The following is a 17,599-nucleotide window of genomic DNA, read 5'->3' on the forward strand; positions in this document are numbered from 1 at the left end:
ACCTGGGACAAAGTGCATAACGCACTTCGCCACATCTTTGGGCGATTTGCGCTTTGCACATTGACCCATGGGGAAGGAGAGGTTTGTTCTATAAAGGTGAAAAAAAAAAAAAACACCAGTAAGCAAAAAGGTTAATGTTCAGTTCAAAAAGTTAAAGTTTATATGTTCTGTTCCAAAGTTAATAAAATTATTGCGTTGCGGCCTGGTTTTTTCATTTTTTATTTTTTTTACCTTCCAGGTGGACCAACCGATCGACTAGATGCAGCACTGATGTGCATTCTGACAGAAGCATTGCGCTGCTGTCAGATTACACGCAAGTCGGTGTATGCGGTGCTGCAAGACGAGATTTCTCCTCTGCAGTAAAAGATACGTTTGCCAAGGCATACGAGCTGAGGAGGAGGCGGTGTTCCTATGCTTTGGCAAACACTTTGTATATAAAAAATAAATAAAAATCCCGGCAATGATTTATTCATCCACATCGATTGATGTGAATGGAGAAATCTGGTTTGCCAGGGCATACGAGCTAAGTGGGTATGGATGTTGGGCGGAGCTCCTATGTCCTGGCAGACGCGTTTCCCCTCCTTTTTTTTTTTTTTGCCAGAGATTTTTTTATCCACATTGATCGATGCGAATGAAGAAATCTGTGCCGTTCATTTTTTTCTTTCAGCCCAGAGGCTAAACGGAAAAAAAAATCTCATTACCTGTATGCTCAATATAAGGAGAATAGCAGAAACTCCTAATGCTGGCCATACATGTAATGATTGCGGAGACCCTCAAATGCCAGGGCAGTACAAACACCCCACAACTGACCCCATTTTGGAAAGAAGACACCCCAAGGTATTCGCTGAGGGGCATATTGAGTCCATGAAAGATTTAAATTTTTGTCCCAAGTTAGCGGAAAGTGAGACTTTGTGAGAAAAAACAAAAAATAAATCAATTTCTGCTAACTTATGGCAAAAAAAAAAAATTCTATGAACTCGCCAGGCCCCTCATTGAAAACCTTGGGGTGTCTTCTTTCCACAAAGTCACATGTGGGGTATTTATACTGCCCTGGCTTTTTAGGGGCCCTAAAGCGTGAGAAGAAGTCTGGGATCCAAATGTATAAAAATGCCCTCCTAAAAGGAATATGTGCCCCTTTGCGCATCTAGGCTGCAAAAAAGTGTCACACATGTGGTATTGCCGTACTCAGGAGAAGTTGGGGAATGTGTTTTGGGGTGTCAATTTACATATACCCATGCTGGGTGAGATAAATATCTTGGTCAAATGCCAACTTTGTATAAAAAAATGGGAAAAGTTGTCTTTTGCCAAGATATTTCTCTCACCCAGCATGGGTATATGTAAATTGACACCCCAAAACACATTCCCCAACTTCTCCTGAGTACGGCGATACCAGATGTGTGACACTTTATTGCAGCCTAGGTGGGCAAAGGGGCGCATATTCCAAAGTGCACCTTTCGGATTTCGCAGGCCATTTTTTACACATTTTGATTGCAAACTACTTCTCACACATATGGGCCCCTAAATTGCCAGGGCAGTATAACTACGCCACAAGTGACCCCATTTTGGAAAGAAGACAGCCCAAGGTATTCCGTGAGGGGCATGGCCCGTTCCTAGAATTTTTTATTTTTTGTCGCAAGTTAGTGGAATATGAGACTTTGTAAGGAAAAAAAATAAATAAAAAAATCATCATTTTCCGCTAACTTGTGACAAAAAATAAAAAATTCTAGGAACTCGCCATGCCCCTCACGGACTACCTTGGGGTGTCTTCTTTCCAAAATGGGGTCACTTGTGGCGTAGTTATACTGCCCTGGCAATTTAGGGGCCCAAATGTGTGAGAAGTACTTTGCAATCAAAATGTGTAAAAAATGGCCTGCGAAATCCAAAAGGTGCACTTTGGAATGTGGGCCCCTTTGCCCACCTTGGCTGCAAAAAAGTGTCACACATCTGGTATCGCCGTACTCAGGAGAAGTTGGGGAATGTGTTTTGGGTGTCATTTTACATATACCCATGCTGGGTGAGATAAATATCTTGGTCAAATGCCAACTTTGTATAAAAAAAATGGGAAAAGTTGTCTTTTGCCAAGATATTTCTCTCACCCAGCATGGGTATATGTAAAATGACACCCCAAAACACATTCCCCAACTTCTCCTGAGTACGGCGATACCAGATGTGTGACACTTTTTTACAGCCTAGGTGGGCAAAGGGACCCACATTCCAAAGTGCACCTTTCGGATTTCACCGGTCATTTTTTACAGATTTTGATTGCAAACTACTTCTCACACATATGGGCCCCTAAATTGCCAGGGCAGTATAACTACGCCACAAGTGACCCCATTTTGGAAAGAAGACACCCCAAGGTATTTTGTGATGGGCATAGTGAGTTCATGGAAGTTTTTATTTTTTGTCACAAGTTAGTGGAATATGAGACTTTGTAAGAAAAAAATAAAAAAAATCATTTTCCGCTAACTTGTGACAAAAAATAAAAAGTTCTATGAACTCACTATGCCCATCAGCGAATACCTTAGGGTGTCTACTTTCCGAAATGGGGTCATTTGTGGGGGGTTTCTACTGTCTGGGAATTGTAGAACCTCAGGAAACATGACAGGTGCTCAGAAAGTCAGAGCTGCTTCAAAAAGCGGAAATTCACATTTTTGTACCATAGTTTGTAAACGCTATAACTTTTACCCAAACCATTTTTTTTTTGCCCAAACATTTTTTTTTATCAAAGACATGTAGAACAATAAAGTTAGCGAAAAACTTATATATGGATGTTGGTTTTTTTGCAAAATTTTACAGCTGAAAGTGAAAAATGTCATTTTTTTAAAACAAAATCGTTAAATTTCGATTAATAACAAAAAAATGTAAAATGTCAGCAGCAATGAAATACCACCAAATGAAAGCTCTATTAGTGAGGAGAAAAGGAGGTAAAATTCATTTGGGTCGTAAGTTGCATGACCGAGCAATTAACGGTGAAAGTGTGTTGCAGAAGTGTAAAAAGTGGCCTGGTCATTAAGGGGGTTTTAGCTAGCGGGGTTGAAGTGGTTAAAAGGGCAGTCACCCTTAAAGGGGCGTCCTGTTAAAGGAGCGGGCACCGTTAAAGGAACGGCCACTGTGAAAGTCACTGTTAAAGGGGCGGTCACTGTTAAAGGGGCGGCCACTGTGAAAGTCACTGTTAAAGGGGTGGTCACCGTTAAAGGGGTGGCCATTGTGAAAGTCACTGTTAAAGGGGCGACAATTGTGAAAGTCACTGTTAAAGGGGCGGTCACTGTTAAAGAGGCCGCCACTGTGAAAGTCACTGTTAAAGGGGAAGTCACCGTTAAAGGGGCGGCCATTGTTAAAGTCACTGTTATTTATATAAAATTGCAATAAATAAATACCCGAGCAACGCTGGGTCATCAGCTAGTGTGTCTATAAGCATCGACATTTGAATTACGAACTTGTACTTTGCCTCTGTACTGCACCCACGTATACCTACCTCCCAGAGCGAATCCCCACACTATATAACTTCCTGGTTGGGAGGACCTATGAACTAGTTGAGCGTTGTTAGGGGCAGTGCTGGAGCTGTGGCAAAGAAAGGAGAAGTGAATCATGGGTTCGGTAGGGAACAGCAAGTGCGATGTACACAAACCAGAGGGATTGGTTTACATGGTTAACCCCTTAGGGACCGGGCTCATTTTCACCTTAAGGACCAGGCCATTTTTTGCAAATCTGACCAGTGTCACTTTTAATGACACTGGCCATTCTGAGATAGTTTTTTCGTCACATATTGTACTTCATGACACTGGTAAAATTAATAAAAAAATAAATACATTTTTATTTATAAAAAAATACCAAATTTTACCAAAAATGTGTAAAAAATTTAAAATTTCCAAGTTTCAATTTCCCTACTTCTATAATACATAGCAATACCTACAAAAATAGTCATTACTTTACATTCTCCATATGTCTACTTCATGTTTGGATCATGTTGGGAATGATATTTTATTTTTTGGGGATGTTACAAGGCTTAGAAGTTTAGTAGCAATTCTTGAAATTTTTCAGAAATTTTCAAAAACCCACTTTTCAAGGACCAGTTCAGGTCTGAAGTCACCTTGTGAGGCTTACATAATAGAAACTACCCAAAAATGACCCCATTCTAAAAACTGCACCCCTCAAGGTATTTAAAAAGGATTTTACAAACTTTTTAACCCTTTAGGTTAAATAATTAATGGAAAATAGAGATACAATTTCAAAATTTCACTTTTTTGGCAGATTTTCCATTTTAATATTTTTTTTCCAGTTACAAAGCAAGAGTTAAGAGCCAAACAAAACTCAATATTTATGGCTTTGATTCTGTGGTTTACAGAAACACCCAATATGTGGTCGTAAACCGCTGTACGGGCACACGGCAGGGCGCAGAAGAAAAGGAATGCCATACGGTTTTTGGAAGGCAGATTTTGCTGGACTGTTTTTTTGACACCATATCCCGTTTGAAGCCCCCCTGATGCACCCCTAGAGTAGAAACTCCAAAAAAGTGACCCATTTTAGAAACTACAGGATAGGGTGGCAGTTTTGTTGGTACTATTTTAGGGTACATATGATTTTTGGTTGCTCTATATTACACTTTTTGTGAGGCAAGGTAACAAGAAATAGCTGTTTTGGCACCGTTTTTATTTTTTGTTATTTACAACATTCATCTGACAGGTTAGATCATGGGGCATTTTTATAGACTAGGTTGTCACGGACGCGGCGATACCTAATATGTATACTTTTTTTTATTTATGTAAGTTTTACACAATGATTTCATTTTTTAAACCAAAAAAATCTGACTTTTTGATCGCTTGCTATTACCCTTTTTGTGATGTAAGGTGACAAAAAATTGTTTATTTAGCACAGTTTTTATTTTTTATAGTGTTCATCTGAGAGGTTAGGTCATGTGATATTTTTATAGAGCCGGTCGATACGGACGCGGCGATATCCAATATGTATACTTTTTTTTATTTATGTAAGTTTTACACAATAATATCATTTTTGAAACAAAAAAAAATCCTCTTTTAGTGTCTCCATATTCTGAGAGCCATAGTTTTTTTCAGTTTTTGGGCGATTATCTTAGCTAGGGTCTCATTTTTTGCGGGATGAGATGACGGTTTGATTGGCACTATTTTGGGGTGCATATGACTTTTTGAGAGCTTGCTATTACACTTTTTGTGATGTAGTAAGGTGACAAAAAATGATTTATTTAGCACAGTTTTTATTTTTTATGGTGTTCATCTGAGGGGTTAGGTCATGTGATATTTTTATAGAGCCGGTCGATTCGGACGCGGCGATACCTAATACGTATACTTTTTTTTTATGTACATTTTACACAATAACAGCTTTTTTAAAACAAAAAAAATTCTGTTTTAGTGTCTCCATATTCTGAGCCATATTTTTTTTTTAGGGCGATTGTCTCAGGTAGGGGCTCATTTTTTGGTGACGGTTAGATTGGTACTATTTTGGTGGGCATACGCCTTTTTGATCGCTTGCCGTTTTACTTTTTGTGATGTAAGGTAACAAAAAATTGTTTATTTAGCACAGTTTTTTACGGTGTTCATCTGAGTGGTTAGGTCATGTGATATGTTTATAGAGGCGGTCAATACAGACGCGGCGACACCTAATATGTTTACTCCCCCCCTTCCCTATTTTTTCCCAATTTTTTTTAAACTTTATTTGAGGAAAATTACATTTTTGTTTATTTTTACTTGAAACTTTTAATTTTTTGATGGGGAAACTTTATTTTTTAAACTTTTTTTCACTTTATTTTTTGTCCCACTTTGGGACTTCAACTTTTGGGGGTCTAATCCTTTACAATGCATTCCAATACATCATTGGCTGTATGAGTAATACAGTGTGTATTACTTATACAGCTTCCGGCCTGTGAGATCCAGGGGTTTGGATCTCACAGGCACGTCAAAGGAAGGCATTGCTCTGCCTTCCATGCCATCGGGTTCCCCCTACAGCCCCATGGGGACCCGATGGCACCACCGCCGCCCGCAACATAAAAAGCCGCAAACCGCAGGTCTGAATTGACACAGGACCCCCCGCGCATTTAGCCAAGGTGCCTGCTTAACGATTTGAGCAGGCACCTTGTTCCGACCAGTACGTCATGTGTCCGTAAGTACCGAGACAACATGCCGTACCGGTACGTCATGTGTCCTAAAGAGGCTAAAATGGGTCAGGAGAACAACAAAAATATATATGTACATGAGCATAGCTCTCTAGGACGTACCGTTCCCGAGATATAACCCAAAAACCTTTCACTTAAAGGGGTTCTGCACTTTCATTTAACTTATGATCTATCCGGGACCCCCTGCTGATCAGCTGTTTGAGAAGGCAGTGGCGCTCAAGTAGCGCCGCAGCCTTCTCACTGTTTACGGCCGGCCCACTGACGTCACGACTAGTATCAACTAGCGTGGGCGGGGCTAAGCTCCATTCAAGTGAACAGAGCTTAGCCCCGCCCACGCTAGTTGATACTAGTCGTGACGTCAGTGGGCCGGCGGTAAACAGTGAGAAGGCCGCGGCGCCACTGGAGCGCCGTTGCGTTCTCAAACAGCTGATCGGCGGGGGTCCCGGGTGTCGGACCCCCGCCGATCAGAAGCTGATGAGGATAGATCATCAGTTAAATGAAAGTGCAGAACCCCTTTAAATCCTAACTGCCATACACACGGTCACATGTCCCTTATCAGCCAATAGAAGCTTGCAGGTCCTACTTCAGGTTGCCATAACAACTGATCACAGGTTTTAGCAGTTCGCAGGTCCTGAAATATTCAGTCATATGATGTATGACGGTACAACTACACTGCTACATGCATGGCTGGCAGGGGCCACTATTAAACGGACAGGCGACCATCATTAAAGGGGCGGTCACTGTGAAAGTTACTGTTAAAGGGGCGGTCACCGTGAAAGTCACTGTTACAGGGGAGCCCACTGTGAATGTCACTGTTAAAGGGGCGGTCACTGATAAGCCCTTAAGGACTTATGACGTACCGGTACGGCATGGTTTCCGAGTCCTTAAGGACCCATGACGTACCGGTACGTCATGTGTATTTCCAATCACCGCCGCCCGATGATTTGAGCAGGCACCTTGGCTAAATGCGCGGGGGGGGGGGTGGGCTTTACCTGTGGTTTGTGGTGGTGCCATCAGGTCCCCATGCGGCTGTAGGGGGGACCCTATGGTATGGAAGGCAGCGCAATGCCTAAGGAAGGCATTGCACTGCCTTCCGGTGACGAGCCTGTGAGATGCAGTCCCCTGGATCTCACAGGCCGGAAGCTGTATTAGTAATACTCACTGTATTACTCATACAGCCAATGCATTCCAATACAGAAGTATTGGAATGCATTGTAAAGGATTAGACCCCCAAAAGTTCAAGTCCCAAAGTGGGACAAAAAATAAATAAAATAAAAAGTAGAAAAAATAAGTTTTCCCCCCAAAAAATTTAGTTTCAAGTAAAAATAAACAAAAACGTAATTTTCCCCAAATAAAGTTAAAATAAATTGGTATAAAATAGGGAGAAAAAAAAAAAGAATACATATTAGGTATCGCCGCGTCCGTATCGACCGGCTCTATAAACATATCACATGATCTAACCCCTCAGATGAACACCGTAAAAAATAAAAACTGTGCTAAATAAACAATTTTTTTGTCAACTTACATCACAAAAAGTACAAAAGCAAGCGATCAAAAAGGTGCTTGCCTACCAAAATAGTACCAATCTAACTGTCACCTCATCCCGCAAAAAATGAGATAATCGCTCAAAAAATTAAAAAACTATGGCTCAGAATATGGAGACACTCTAAAACATCATTTTTTTTGTTTTAAAAAAGCTGTTATTGTGTAAAACTTACATATTTGGTATCGCCGCGTTCGTATCGACCAGCTCAATAACAATATCACATGACCTAACCCCTCAGATGAACACCGTAAAAAAAATTAAATAAAAACTGTGCTAAATAAACCATTTGTCACCTTACATCACAAAAAGTGTAATAGCAAGCGATCAAAAAGTCATATGAACTCCAAAATAGTGCCAATCAAACTGTCATCTCATCCCGCAATGAATGAGACCCTACCTAAGATAATCGCCCAAAAACTGAAAAAACTATGGCTCTCAGAATATGGAGACACTAAAACATGATTTTTAATTTTTTTTATAAATGATATTATTGTGTAAAACTAAGGCCGAATGCACACGGGTGTATTACTGTAGTGCAGCGGCGGCATGAAGCGCACGGCGCCATAGCAACCAATGACGCCATGCACTCCTGCTCTGAACAGGAATCCAGCCCAGCATACCACGGTCCGCTCTCGGCCGCGGAACAAGGCCGTGTGCATTCAGCCTACATAAATAAATAAAAAGTATACATATTAGGTATCGCCGTGTTTGTATCGACCGGCTCTATAAAAATATCACATGACTTAACCCCTCAGATGAACACCGTAAAAAATGTAAAATAAATTTAAACATTTTAAATAAAAACTGTGCTAAATAAACCATTTTTTTCACCTTACATCACAAAAAGTGTACTAGCAAGCGATCAAAAAGTCACACGCACCCCAAAATAGTGCCAATAAAACCGTCATCTCATCCCGCAAAAATCATACCCTACCCAAGGTAATCGCCCAAAAACTGAAAAAAATTATGGCTCTCAGACTATGGAAACACTAAAACATGATTTTTTTTGCTTCAAAAAAGAAATCATTGTGTAAAACTTACATTAAAAAAAGTATACATATTAGGTATCGCCGCATCCGTGACAACCTGGTCTATAAAAATATCACATGATCTAACCTGTCAGATGAATGTTATAAATAACAAAAAATATAAATGGTGCCAAAACAGCTATTTCTTGTTATCTTGCCTCACACAAAGTGCAATATAGAGCAACCAAAAATCATATGTACCCTAAACTAGTACCAACAATACTGCCACCTTATCCCCTAGTTTCTAAAATGGGCCACTTTTTGGGAGTTTCTACTTCAGGGTTGCATCAGGGGGGCTTCAAATGGGACATGGTGTAAAAAAAAAAAACAGTCCAGCAAAATCTGCCTTCCAAAAACCGTATGGCATTCCTTTCCTTCTGCGCCCTGCCGTGTGTCCATACAGTAGTTTATGACCACATATGGGGTGTTTCTGTAAACTACAGAATCAGGGCCATAAATATTAAGTTTTGTTTGGGTGTTAACCCTTGCTTTGTAACTGGAAGAAAAATATTAAAATGGAAAATCTGCCAATAAAGTGAAATTTTGAAATTGTATCTCTATTTTCCATTAATTCTTGTGGAACACCTAAAGGGTTAACAAAGTTTGTAAAATCAGTTTTGAATACCTTGAGGGGTGTAGTTTATAGAATGGGGTCATTTTTGAGTGGTTTCTGTGCCGGCATACATACATAATTCCTCTGGGTAGCCATCTTATATGCTTCTGGCCCATGTAAAAAGCTGTGAACTCTCATCTTTCTGAAGCCTGGGTCGCCTATGATATAGATGGACACTTTTATTACCACTACTCTGTAAGGCCAGCAATAAAAGGTCATAAAAGCTACACCAGGCCCAGCTCATCCTGTCCAAGATCAGCTCGCTGTCAAGCCTGGCTGGAGCGTGACGTCATTAATTTCCAGGTCTGGTTTGAGGAGAGCTAATAGCCCTTAATTAGCTCTGGGCATAAAACCAGTCCACTTTCATATTTCATTTAGGAATCAACTTATGCCCTTTCTGACACCAGATCCAGGCTCTACAGAGTATTGTGGTTAATTGGGTATCAAATATGACTAGAGGATGTGATTCCTTAGCTGACCTATGGGTGGTAGAAGAACTACAGGTCCCAGCATTACCATGTGTGGTCTCATTCTGTAGGTAAATAAATAAGGATCGCAAATATGTATTCTGTATAAAAATATGCCGATGTATCAGGGAGATACGGGCTTAAGTATAATCCTCATTGTAGGAACTGAACTTTGATGGGGTCATAAAACACTTGGGGGCAATCCCTAGGATTGACAGTCACTCTGCTGCCATTGGCTGACAGGAGTAAGTCTCCTGCCCATGGGAGAGTTCATAAAAATCCATGCACAAGGACAGAGGAGAGAGACCCATGGAACATCACCAGACACTAAATTGGACATTGACGGCATATCCCTGTATCTGAGGGACTCCCCTGATACATACTGAAAAGGGGTTTGCAAGGATTCAAAAAGGACATATGAACGACCATCTGAAACCCTCCAGAGAAACTAAGTATTCTTTCATCTTTTTCCCTTTCATTTGAACTGTCGTGATTATTTATATTGTTATTATTATTCTGTAGATTTATAGTCATTTTCATTAGACTTGTATGCACTGCTTTTTACCGCTTATTAAAGATTATAAAATCTAAGTGGCCAAGTCTTCCATATTCTAAGCTGCTGAACAACGTGCCTTGCCTTTGAAGAGACGTTACCAGGTAGTTAGTTACATTGTATTTAGGAATTGTAGTTGGGGGTGATTGACTGCGGTTGGTCAGTAAGTGATATCCGGTTCATCCACTGATCTGTGTGATAGTGAATGACCCGGATAGTCGGCTCGTGGACCGGGAACCCACGTGGTGGCAGTTACCGAAGTATAGTGGGGGGGTGTTAGCCGAGTGGTAATACCCCGGTCACGTGAGGTCTCTGTGTGTGCGCAGACTCCGTCACAGACCACTACGTCAGAGCTGTGGGATCCGGAGCGATCGGATCCATAGTTCGTGACAGTTTCTATTATGTAAGCCTCGCAAAATGACTTCAGACCTGAACTGGTCCCTAAAAATTGGTTTTTTGAACATTTCTGAAAAATTTCAAGATTTGCTTCTAAACTTCTAAGCCTTGTAACATCCCCCCCCCCCCCCCCCCCCCAAAATATCATTCCCAAAATGATCCAAACATCAAGTAGACATATGGGGAATGTAAAGTAATAACTATTTTTGGAGGTATTACTATGTATTATAGAAGTAGAGAAATTGAAACTTGGAAATTTGCAATTTAAAAAAAAAAATTGGTCAATTTGGTATTTTTTTATAAATAAAAATTATTATTTTTTTTACTTCATTTTACCAGTGTCATGAAGTACAATATGTGACGAAAAAACAATCTCAGAATGGCCTGGATAAGTCAAAGCATTTTAAAGTTATTACCACTTAAAGTGACACTGGTCAGATTTGCAAAAAATGAAATAATGCTGTGTCCCTAAAATGTTTAAGGGGTGCCCACTGTGAAAGTCACTGTTAAAGGGGTGCCCACTGTGAAAGTCACTGTTAAAGGGGCGGCCACTGTGAATGTCACTGTTGATAAACGGCGCTCTAACTTTGTGAAGTCCAGCTGCAAGTAGGAGATTCAGAGGGTGCGGGGGCCGTTGCTGAGCTCCTTCACAGTGGGCGTGGCTTGGCTCCTGAAACGTTAGTAACAGCCCCTTGGGCTCCTTACTTGCCTCATTTACATATATATTAAATCGTTTTCTTTACTGAATAAAGGTACTCGCAGCTATGGGGAATGTATATTGCGGACGTGCTAGTGGAGATCTAGCAGTGCATGTCCGCAGCTCTATAGGCAAAATCCAGGTGAAAGAATCCCTTAAAGGAAAAAAAAAATAAAAAAAACGCTTCATATTCCACCATGTAAAATGAGCATTTTATGTAGCATAATATGCATAATAATAGCACCCTAGCCTAAGTGGGTGCTTATTTTTAAGCAGCTGTTTAAAAAAATATGCACTTCAGAAACAGCAAGTCACCTCCTTGAAGTGTTTTAGACTGTGGGTTTCCCACTGCATTGATGGAAAGAGGGTTTTAATACGTTTCTGTGTATTTGAGGAATATTTGGCGGCATTCATACCAGTCGTTCTCAGGGGCAGATTACATTCTGAGCTGCCATGCATTTTGTCCCTTTGCTTTTGCTAGATCCATTTCCAGCTACATTTGGAGAAATTTTGTAGTTAAAAAATGACAGGGCTGCTTTATCAAATTTGGTACGCAAAATGTTATCAAACTAAGCCCAGTTCATAAATTTGGTGCAGCAACATGGACTTTTTGGGGCTACAAAATGTAACTAAAGTCAAAAGAAATAAATGCCTCACAACACAAAAGCGGGAAGGTTAGTTTCTACTTTCATTTTACCTCAGATATGTAAATGTTGCAGTTGCCTAGCATTGACGTCATATTTCCGGAAGAGAACTTGCTGGGTTCGGGGTTTGTCCCCCCTGCAGGAGCCATAATGTATAAGACAATCTTATAGACAGAGGGTATGCGGTCTCCAGAAACATGGCCGCCGGTATAAAGCGATCTGAAGAGGACAAAGACGAGTCTTTGCCAACTTTTTATAGTTCACATTCTCGTGCTTCGTGCTGTCAACTGGAATTCCCCGGATTAAATTCATGAAACTGATTCGGATTAAATTCATGAAACTGATTCGGCTCTGGAGGACTACATATCCCGTCAACATCTTCACGGTCATACGGCGAAATCAATAGTATGTGCATTCTGGGACTCGTAGTTTTGTGTTAGCGGTCATGGAATCAGGGACAAGTAGAGGGTCACAGTGATTTTTTTGTGCGGCTCGGCTGTTACTCTTTTGGTACAGTTTTCTGGGGAGAAGAAAGGGCGTCTCTTCCTAATGCATTTCAGTGCTGGACTCCAATCTATCAGGTTGTGTAATGTGTTATGATTGTAGTGCCAGTCTGTCAGGGACTAATGTTAATACATTAGTCCCTGACAGACTGGCACTACAATGGCAGTGCCAGTCTAGCAGGGGGTGATGCATAATGGCAGTGCCAGTATAGCAGGGGGTGATGCATAATGGCAGTGCCAGTCTAGCAGGGGGTGATGCATAATGGCAGTGCCAGTCTAGCAGGGGGTGATGCATAATGGCAGTGCCAGTCTAGCAGGTGGTGAGGCATAATAGTAGTGCCAGTCTAGAAGGTGGTGAGGCATAATAGTTGTGCAGTCTAGCAGGAGGTGAGGCATAATAGTTGTGCCAGTCTAGCAGGTGGAGAGGTGGTAATGCCAGTAGTACTCTCTCATACTGGATATTGACTGGATTATACTCAAATTTTTGTTTCCAGGGCCTCTTTATACTGCTTGGTTGACTGCTGACAATGGGCGCCTTCGTAGGTTGGAAGCGTTTCCTTTCCAGGCTGGTGAAGAAGAGATCAGGCTGGCCCCAGGGAGCATCGTTCACTGCCTCATCCCCGGGAGTACGACGCTTCTTTGCTTCTAATGTAAGTATTGCTTCAAGCAAATCTGACATCAGGGAACTGCCATCTAGTGTGCCCTCTTGGTTCTCCTGCCAAACCATGAGCATATTTCATTTGTATAGAGGTATCATATAGATGCTTTAATCAAAGGGGTCTGTCGCAAAATTTGATTTTGCAACATTTCAAATGGCATTTTGAGTAAATCTAGAAACTGGCGTAAAGGTTGACTAAAATCTACACCAGCTGGGAGCTGGACGAGATTTTAGTCTGGTGCATAAACTGTCAGAGGAGGCATTTAATTTATGACAAGGTCTATTTTCCACAGCAAACACATTGGGGGAGGTTTATCGAACTGGCTTGGTTGCTATGGGCAACTAAGCCAGTTCTACTTTACACCAGTTTAATAAATTTCCCCCATTGTCTCCCTTGATCTCAGCGTGGGAGAGCCGTGAGCTCCCAGGGAAAGACCCCTCAGATGCTAAGGTCACAATTAACCATGGCATCTGGAGGATTAAATGCAAGTGATTAGTTTTATTGCCAAACACAGACTTTGCTTCCGGGTGTATGCTGGCTATGGTGCCTGCTGAGCTTTTAAGCAGAACCTACATGTATGGCTGAGGTCCGGAAAGGGTAAAAAAAAAATTCCGATCATATTAAATAAATTAAAAAAGGTTTTTTTTTTTTTTGTATTGCTGTCATCGCACTGAGCCGCAGAATAAAGTTAATATGTCATTTTGTAACACCCAAACAACAATGGCCGAATTTAATTTTTTTTTTAACCCACAAATATTATTTTTTACCTGCAGTTTTGCAATTCCAACTCGTCCCACAAAAAATAAGCCCTCATACGGCTTTGTCAGCTGAAAACTAAATAAGTTATGGCTCTTGGAAAGCAAAGATAAGGATAAATCAAAAACATTTTGACAAAAATGGCCTGGTCCTGAAGGGGTTAAAGTGTTTGTAATTGTGCTGTTTGACCCCTTGCTTTTTCTTTTTATATCTTTCAGTCATCCCCAAGCTTTGGCCTGCTGTTCGACATAGATGGTGTGTTGGTCAGGGGCAGAAATCCCATTCCTGGTGCTGCTGAAGCTTTTAGGAAGTTGCTGGACAGTAATGGGAAGCTGGCGGTTCCAGTCGTGTTTGTGACCAATGCGGGTAATTGCCTGCGCCAGGAGCGAGCAGCGGAACTGAGCAGAGTGCTGGGGATCGAGGTCAGAAAATCCTTCTACTATCAGTGTAAACTCCATTATATAAAACAGCCGTTAGTACGTTGCCTTTCTTTTGGTGCGTTGCGAGTTCCAATTGTGAAGTGGGTACTGTTCACATATGCAAATGCGTTTCTGTAAATGGACCGCGCTGCTCCAGAGCAAAGCAGACAAATCCTCCCTCCCAGATCACACAAACTTCCTTGGATATGGGAAAGCGGTCGGATCACTTGGATTCACCTTTCCTTTGGGAACCTTTGTGAGAAATCAAGGTTGCCACAAATAGTGAAGTACAATCAGATAAGTTCAAACTGCAAGGTTTTATTGTACTTACAAGATAAATAAGGTAACAGGCAGTATGTATAAATCATTCACCCAACCCGGGTTTCGCTTTGGAAAGCTTCGTCAGGGGTATCTCCTCCGCCTACTTAGGGGCGGCCTTTATATAGCTGCAGGTGGGAATCTACCACACCTCCATAAAATCGTCATAGCCTATGCGGCTCAATACAAATCCCATATAGGGTGCATAAAATACATATCGCAAAAAAAAGTCCTTCGGGTCACCCCATTAAATAGTTAACGTAAAAAATACATATCTGGACTGATCGCATAACTCATAACTCACTAATTCTCATAATTATAAATATCTACCCACCCCACATGACCACATATTTAGCCAATAGTAAAAGGCACACTTCCTGGGACCTATTACTTTATTCATGAATACCTGAACATGTCACCACCCACATGATTAATTCCAGCCAATAGTGGATTACACATCATAGGACCGCCCTCCTTCATTCATGGGTAGCCATACGTATCATGCCCCACGTGGTCCATTCCCATCAATGAGAATGTCAAAACCCACATGATTCATTCCAGCCAGTAGTGGATTACACATCATAGGACCGCTCTCCTTCATTCATGGATGGCCAAATGTTTCATTCCCCACGTGGTCCATTCCCACCAATGGTGAAATGCATGTCCTAGGATTACCTCCCTCCATCCATGAATGACTGGACACGTCACGATCCACATGATTCACTCCAGCCATATACGGTTCCTCCCACAATGCTGCCACAGATCCTCAAATGGGTACTACAGTATATTCTCTCAGGTAAGACAGGGTTTCAAATCAAACTCCACATTTATCCCTTTTGGTTGTAGTGAATCCATCTTATAGATCCACTCAACCTCCCTCCTATTGATCCGCTCGATAGAATTCCCTCCCCGCCAGTGTGGTTTGACCAGCCCAACCCCGGAAAATAACAGACCGCTGGGGTCTTTCTGATGTTTGATTTTAAAATGCATAGAGACACTATGCGTCTCAAGCCCCTTTCTGATGTTTCGGACATTTTCTTGAATTCTCACTTTCAGTTTCCTCATGGTTCGGCCCACATACTGGAGGCCACACGGGCACTCCAGCATGTAGACCACCCCTACACTTTCACAGGTGATAAATCCTTTTATTTTGTAATCCTGACCTTTCTGATTGGAATGTACAGTCTGGGTATCCCACTTCCTCTTTTCTTTCTTCCTGTTACGGCACGGCAGACAGAACCCACACCAGGTGAATTTATTCCCCTTCCTTACACCCTCAGAGTATGAAGAGCTGTGCACCAGTTTAGTCCGTAGACTTGGTGCTTTTCTAAAAATCACATTTGGATGGTCCGGGATATCCTTCCCTAGTATTGGATCATTCTTTAGGGTTGACTGTAGCCATTGACACCAGTCTCTTTGAAGAATGTTTTGGTCTTCAAATGGTTATCCTCCAGAAAAATGGTCAAATCAAGGAAATTGATACTACTCTTGCTGACTGTACTTGTGAAGGAGAGGTTCCACTGATTTACATTCAAATTGCTTATAAAGCCTAAAAGACCCTGTCTCTCTCCCCTCCACACAATCAGACAGTCATCAATGAACCTCTTCCAGACTGTGAGTTCACCAAAAACTGTCACTTTATTCAAAACGGGGCTGATGTTTTCTTTTTCCCAGGCCCCAATAAAAATTTTAGCGAAACTAGGTCTCCCCATCTGATAGCAACCTCAACATTTCTGCCTCATATTTCTCTACATCCATAATAACTACCCCCCTCCCTTGTCCGCTGGCTTTATAATTAGCTTATGATTGTCATTTAAACTCTTAAGTGCATTCCTCTGCTCCTGTGTCAGGTTAGGTCTCCTTGGTTTCATACTTATTGCTTCAATCTCCTTCAAAACTCCTCTCCTAAAAGCTTCAACATATTCTTTATTTTTATTTTTTGGGTAAAAAGTGGATTTTTCTTTTAAATGTGTATGTACAATCCCTCCGTCCACCTCATTATTTTTCACAGGGGCTTGGTTAGATACACAGTATTTAGCAATATTCAGCTTTCGTACGAACTTGTGTACACCCAGAAAGGCCTTAACCCCTTAAGGACCGAGGACGTACCGGTACGCCCTATTTCCCGAGTCCTTAAGGACCGAGGACGTACCGGTACGTCCTGACTTAAAATCTGAATTCCGGCGCCGCGGGGGTTAATCGAAACGGGATTTCGGCTGAAATCATTCAGCCGGCATCCCGTAACAACGCAGGGGGGGGTCATTGGACCCCCCCGTATCGGCGATCGCAGAAAACCGCAGGTCAATTCAGACCTGCGGTTTTCTGCGTTTCCGGTCCATTCGGGTGTCCTGTGACCCGATGAACCGGAAAAAGACTGCGATCGGTGGCGTAATTTTACACCACCAATCGCAGTCCGAGGATTTGCAGAGGCGGAGCTGGCCCTGGTGCTGAACGCCGCTGTCCAGGGTGCTGATTGGTGCAGGGGAGAGAGGCGCGAGATTCAAACTTCCTGCGCTCCTCTCTCCCCTCCTCTTCCTGTCCAGCACCCTGACCGTGCAGCATCGTCCAGCACCAGCTCCTGTGTCCCCCTAAATCGGCATCCATCACCCTCCTGCACCCATCGCCACCCAGGTAGGTTAGGGTCAGTGAGGGAGAGGCACCTTTAGGCAGGGATAGAAGGGAAAAGTTAGAAAAAAAAAAAAAAAAAAAAAGCACATTTATTCCAAACTTTTTTTTTTCAACTTTCAGACCCCAGACCCCCCCTGCCACTTGCCCCCCCCCCCCCCTACCCACCAACCCCCTCCCCCCACCACCAGACCCTTCCCCCACCACCACTTTTTTTTTTTTTTTCTGCG

General features: G+C 42.0%; 1 protein-coding gene across 2 annotated transcripts in view; it reads left to right on the forward strand.

The window, feature by feature from the left end:
* The first annotated feature begins 12,271 nt into the window (after positions 1-12,271).
* The window catches only part of HDHD5 (haloacid dehalogenase like hydrolase domain containing 5), a 39,637-nt gene continuing 34,309 nt past the window's right edge, over positions 12,272-17,599 (forward strand). The window contains exons 1-3 of one of the 2 annotated variants that reach the window (XM_044281361.1): positions 12,272-12,494; positions 13,087-13,242; positions 14,226-14,429. In XM_044281361.1, coding sequence (XP_044137296.1) covers positions 13,120-13,242; positions 14,226-14,429 — 327 coding nt within the window. In that variant the 5' untranslated portion in view covers positions 12,272-12,494; positions 13,087-13,119. Of the gene's footprint in view, positions 12,495-12,541; positions 12,671-13,086; positions 13,243-14,225; positions 14,430-17,599 lie in introns of those variants that run through there. The other variant, XM_044281362.1, reaches the window with a different exon arrangement.

Source organism: Bufo gargarizans, chromosome 2 (assembly GCF_014858855.1).
Source record: "Bufo gargarizans isolate SCDJY-AF-19 chromosome 2, ASM1485885v1, whole genome shotgun sequence".
Lineage (NCBI taxonomy): Eukaryota > Metazoa > Chordata > Amphibia > Anura > Bufonidae > Bufo > Bufo gargarizans.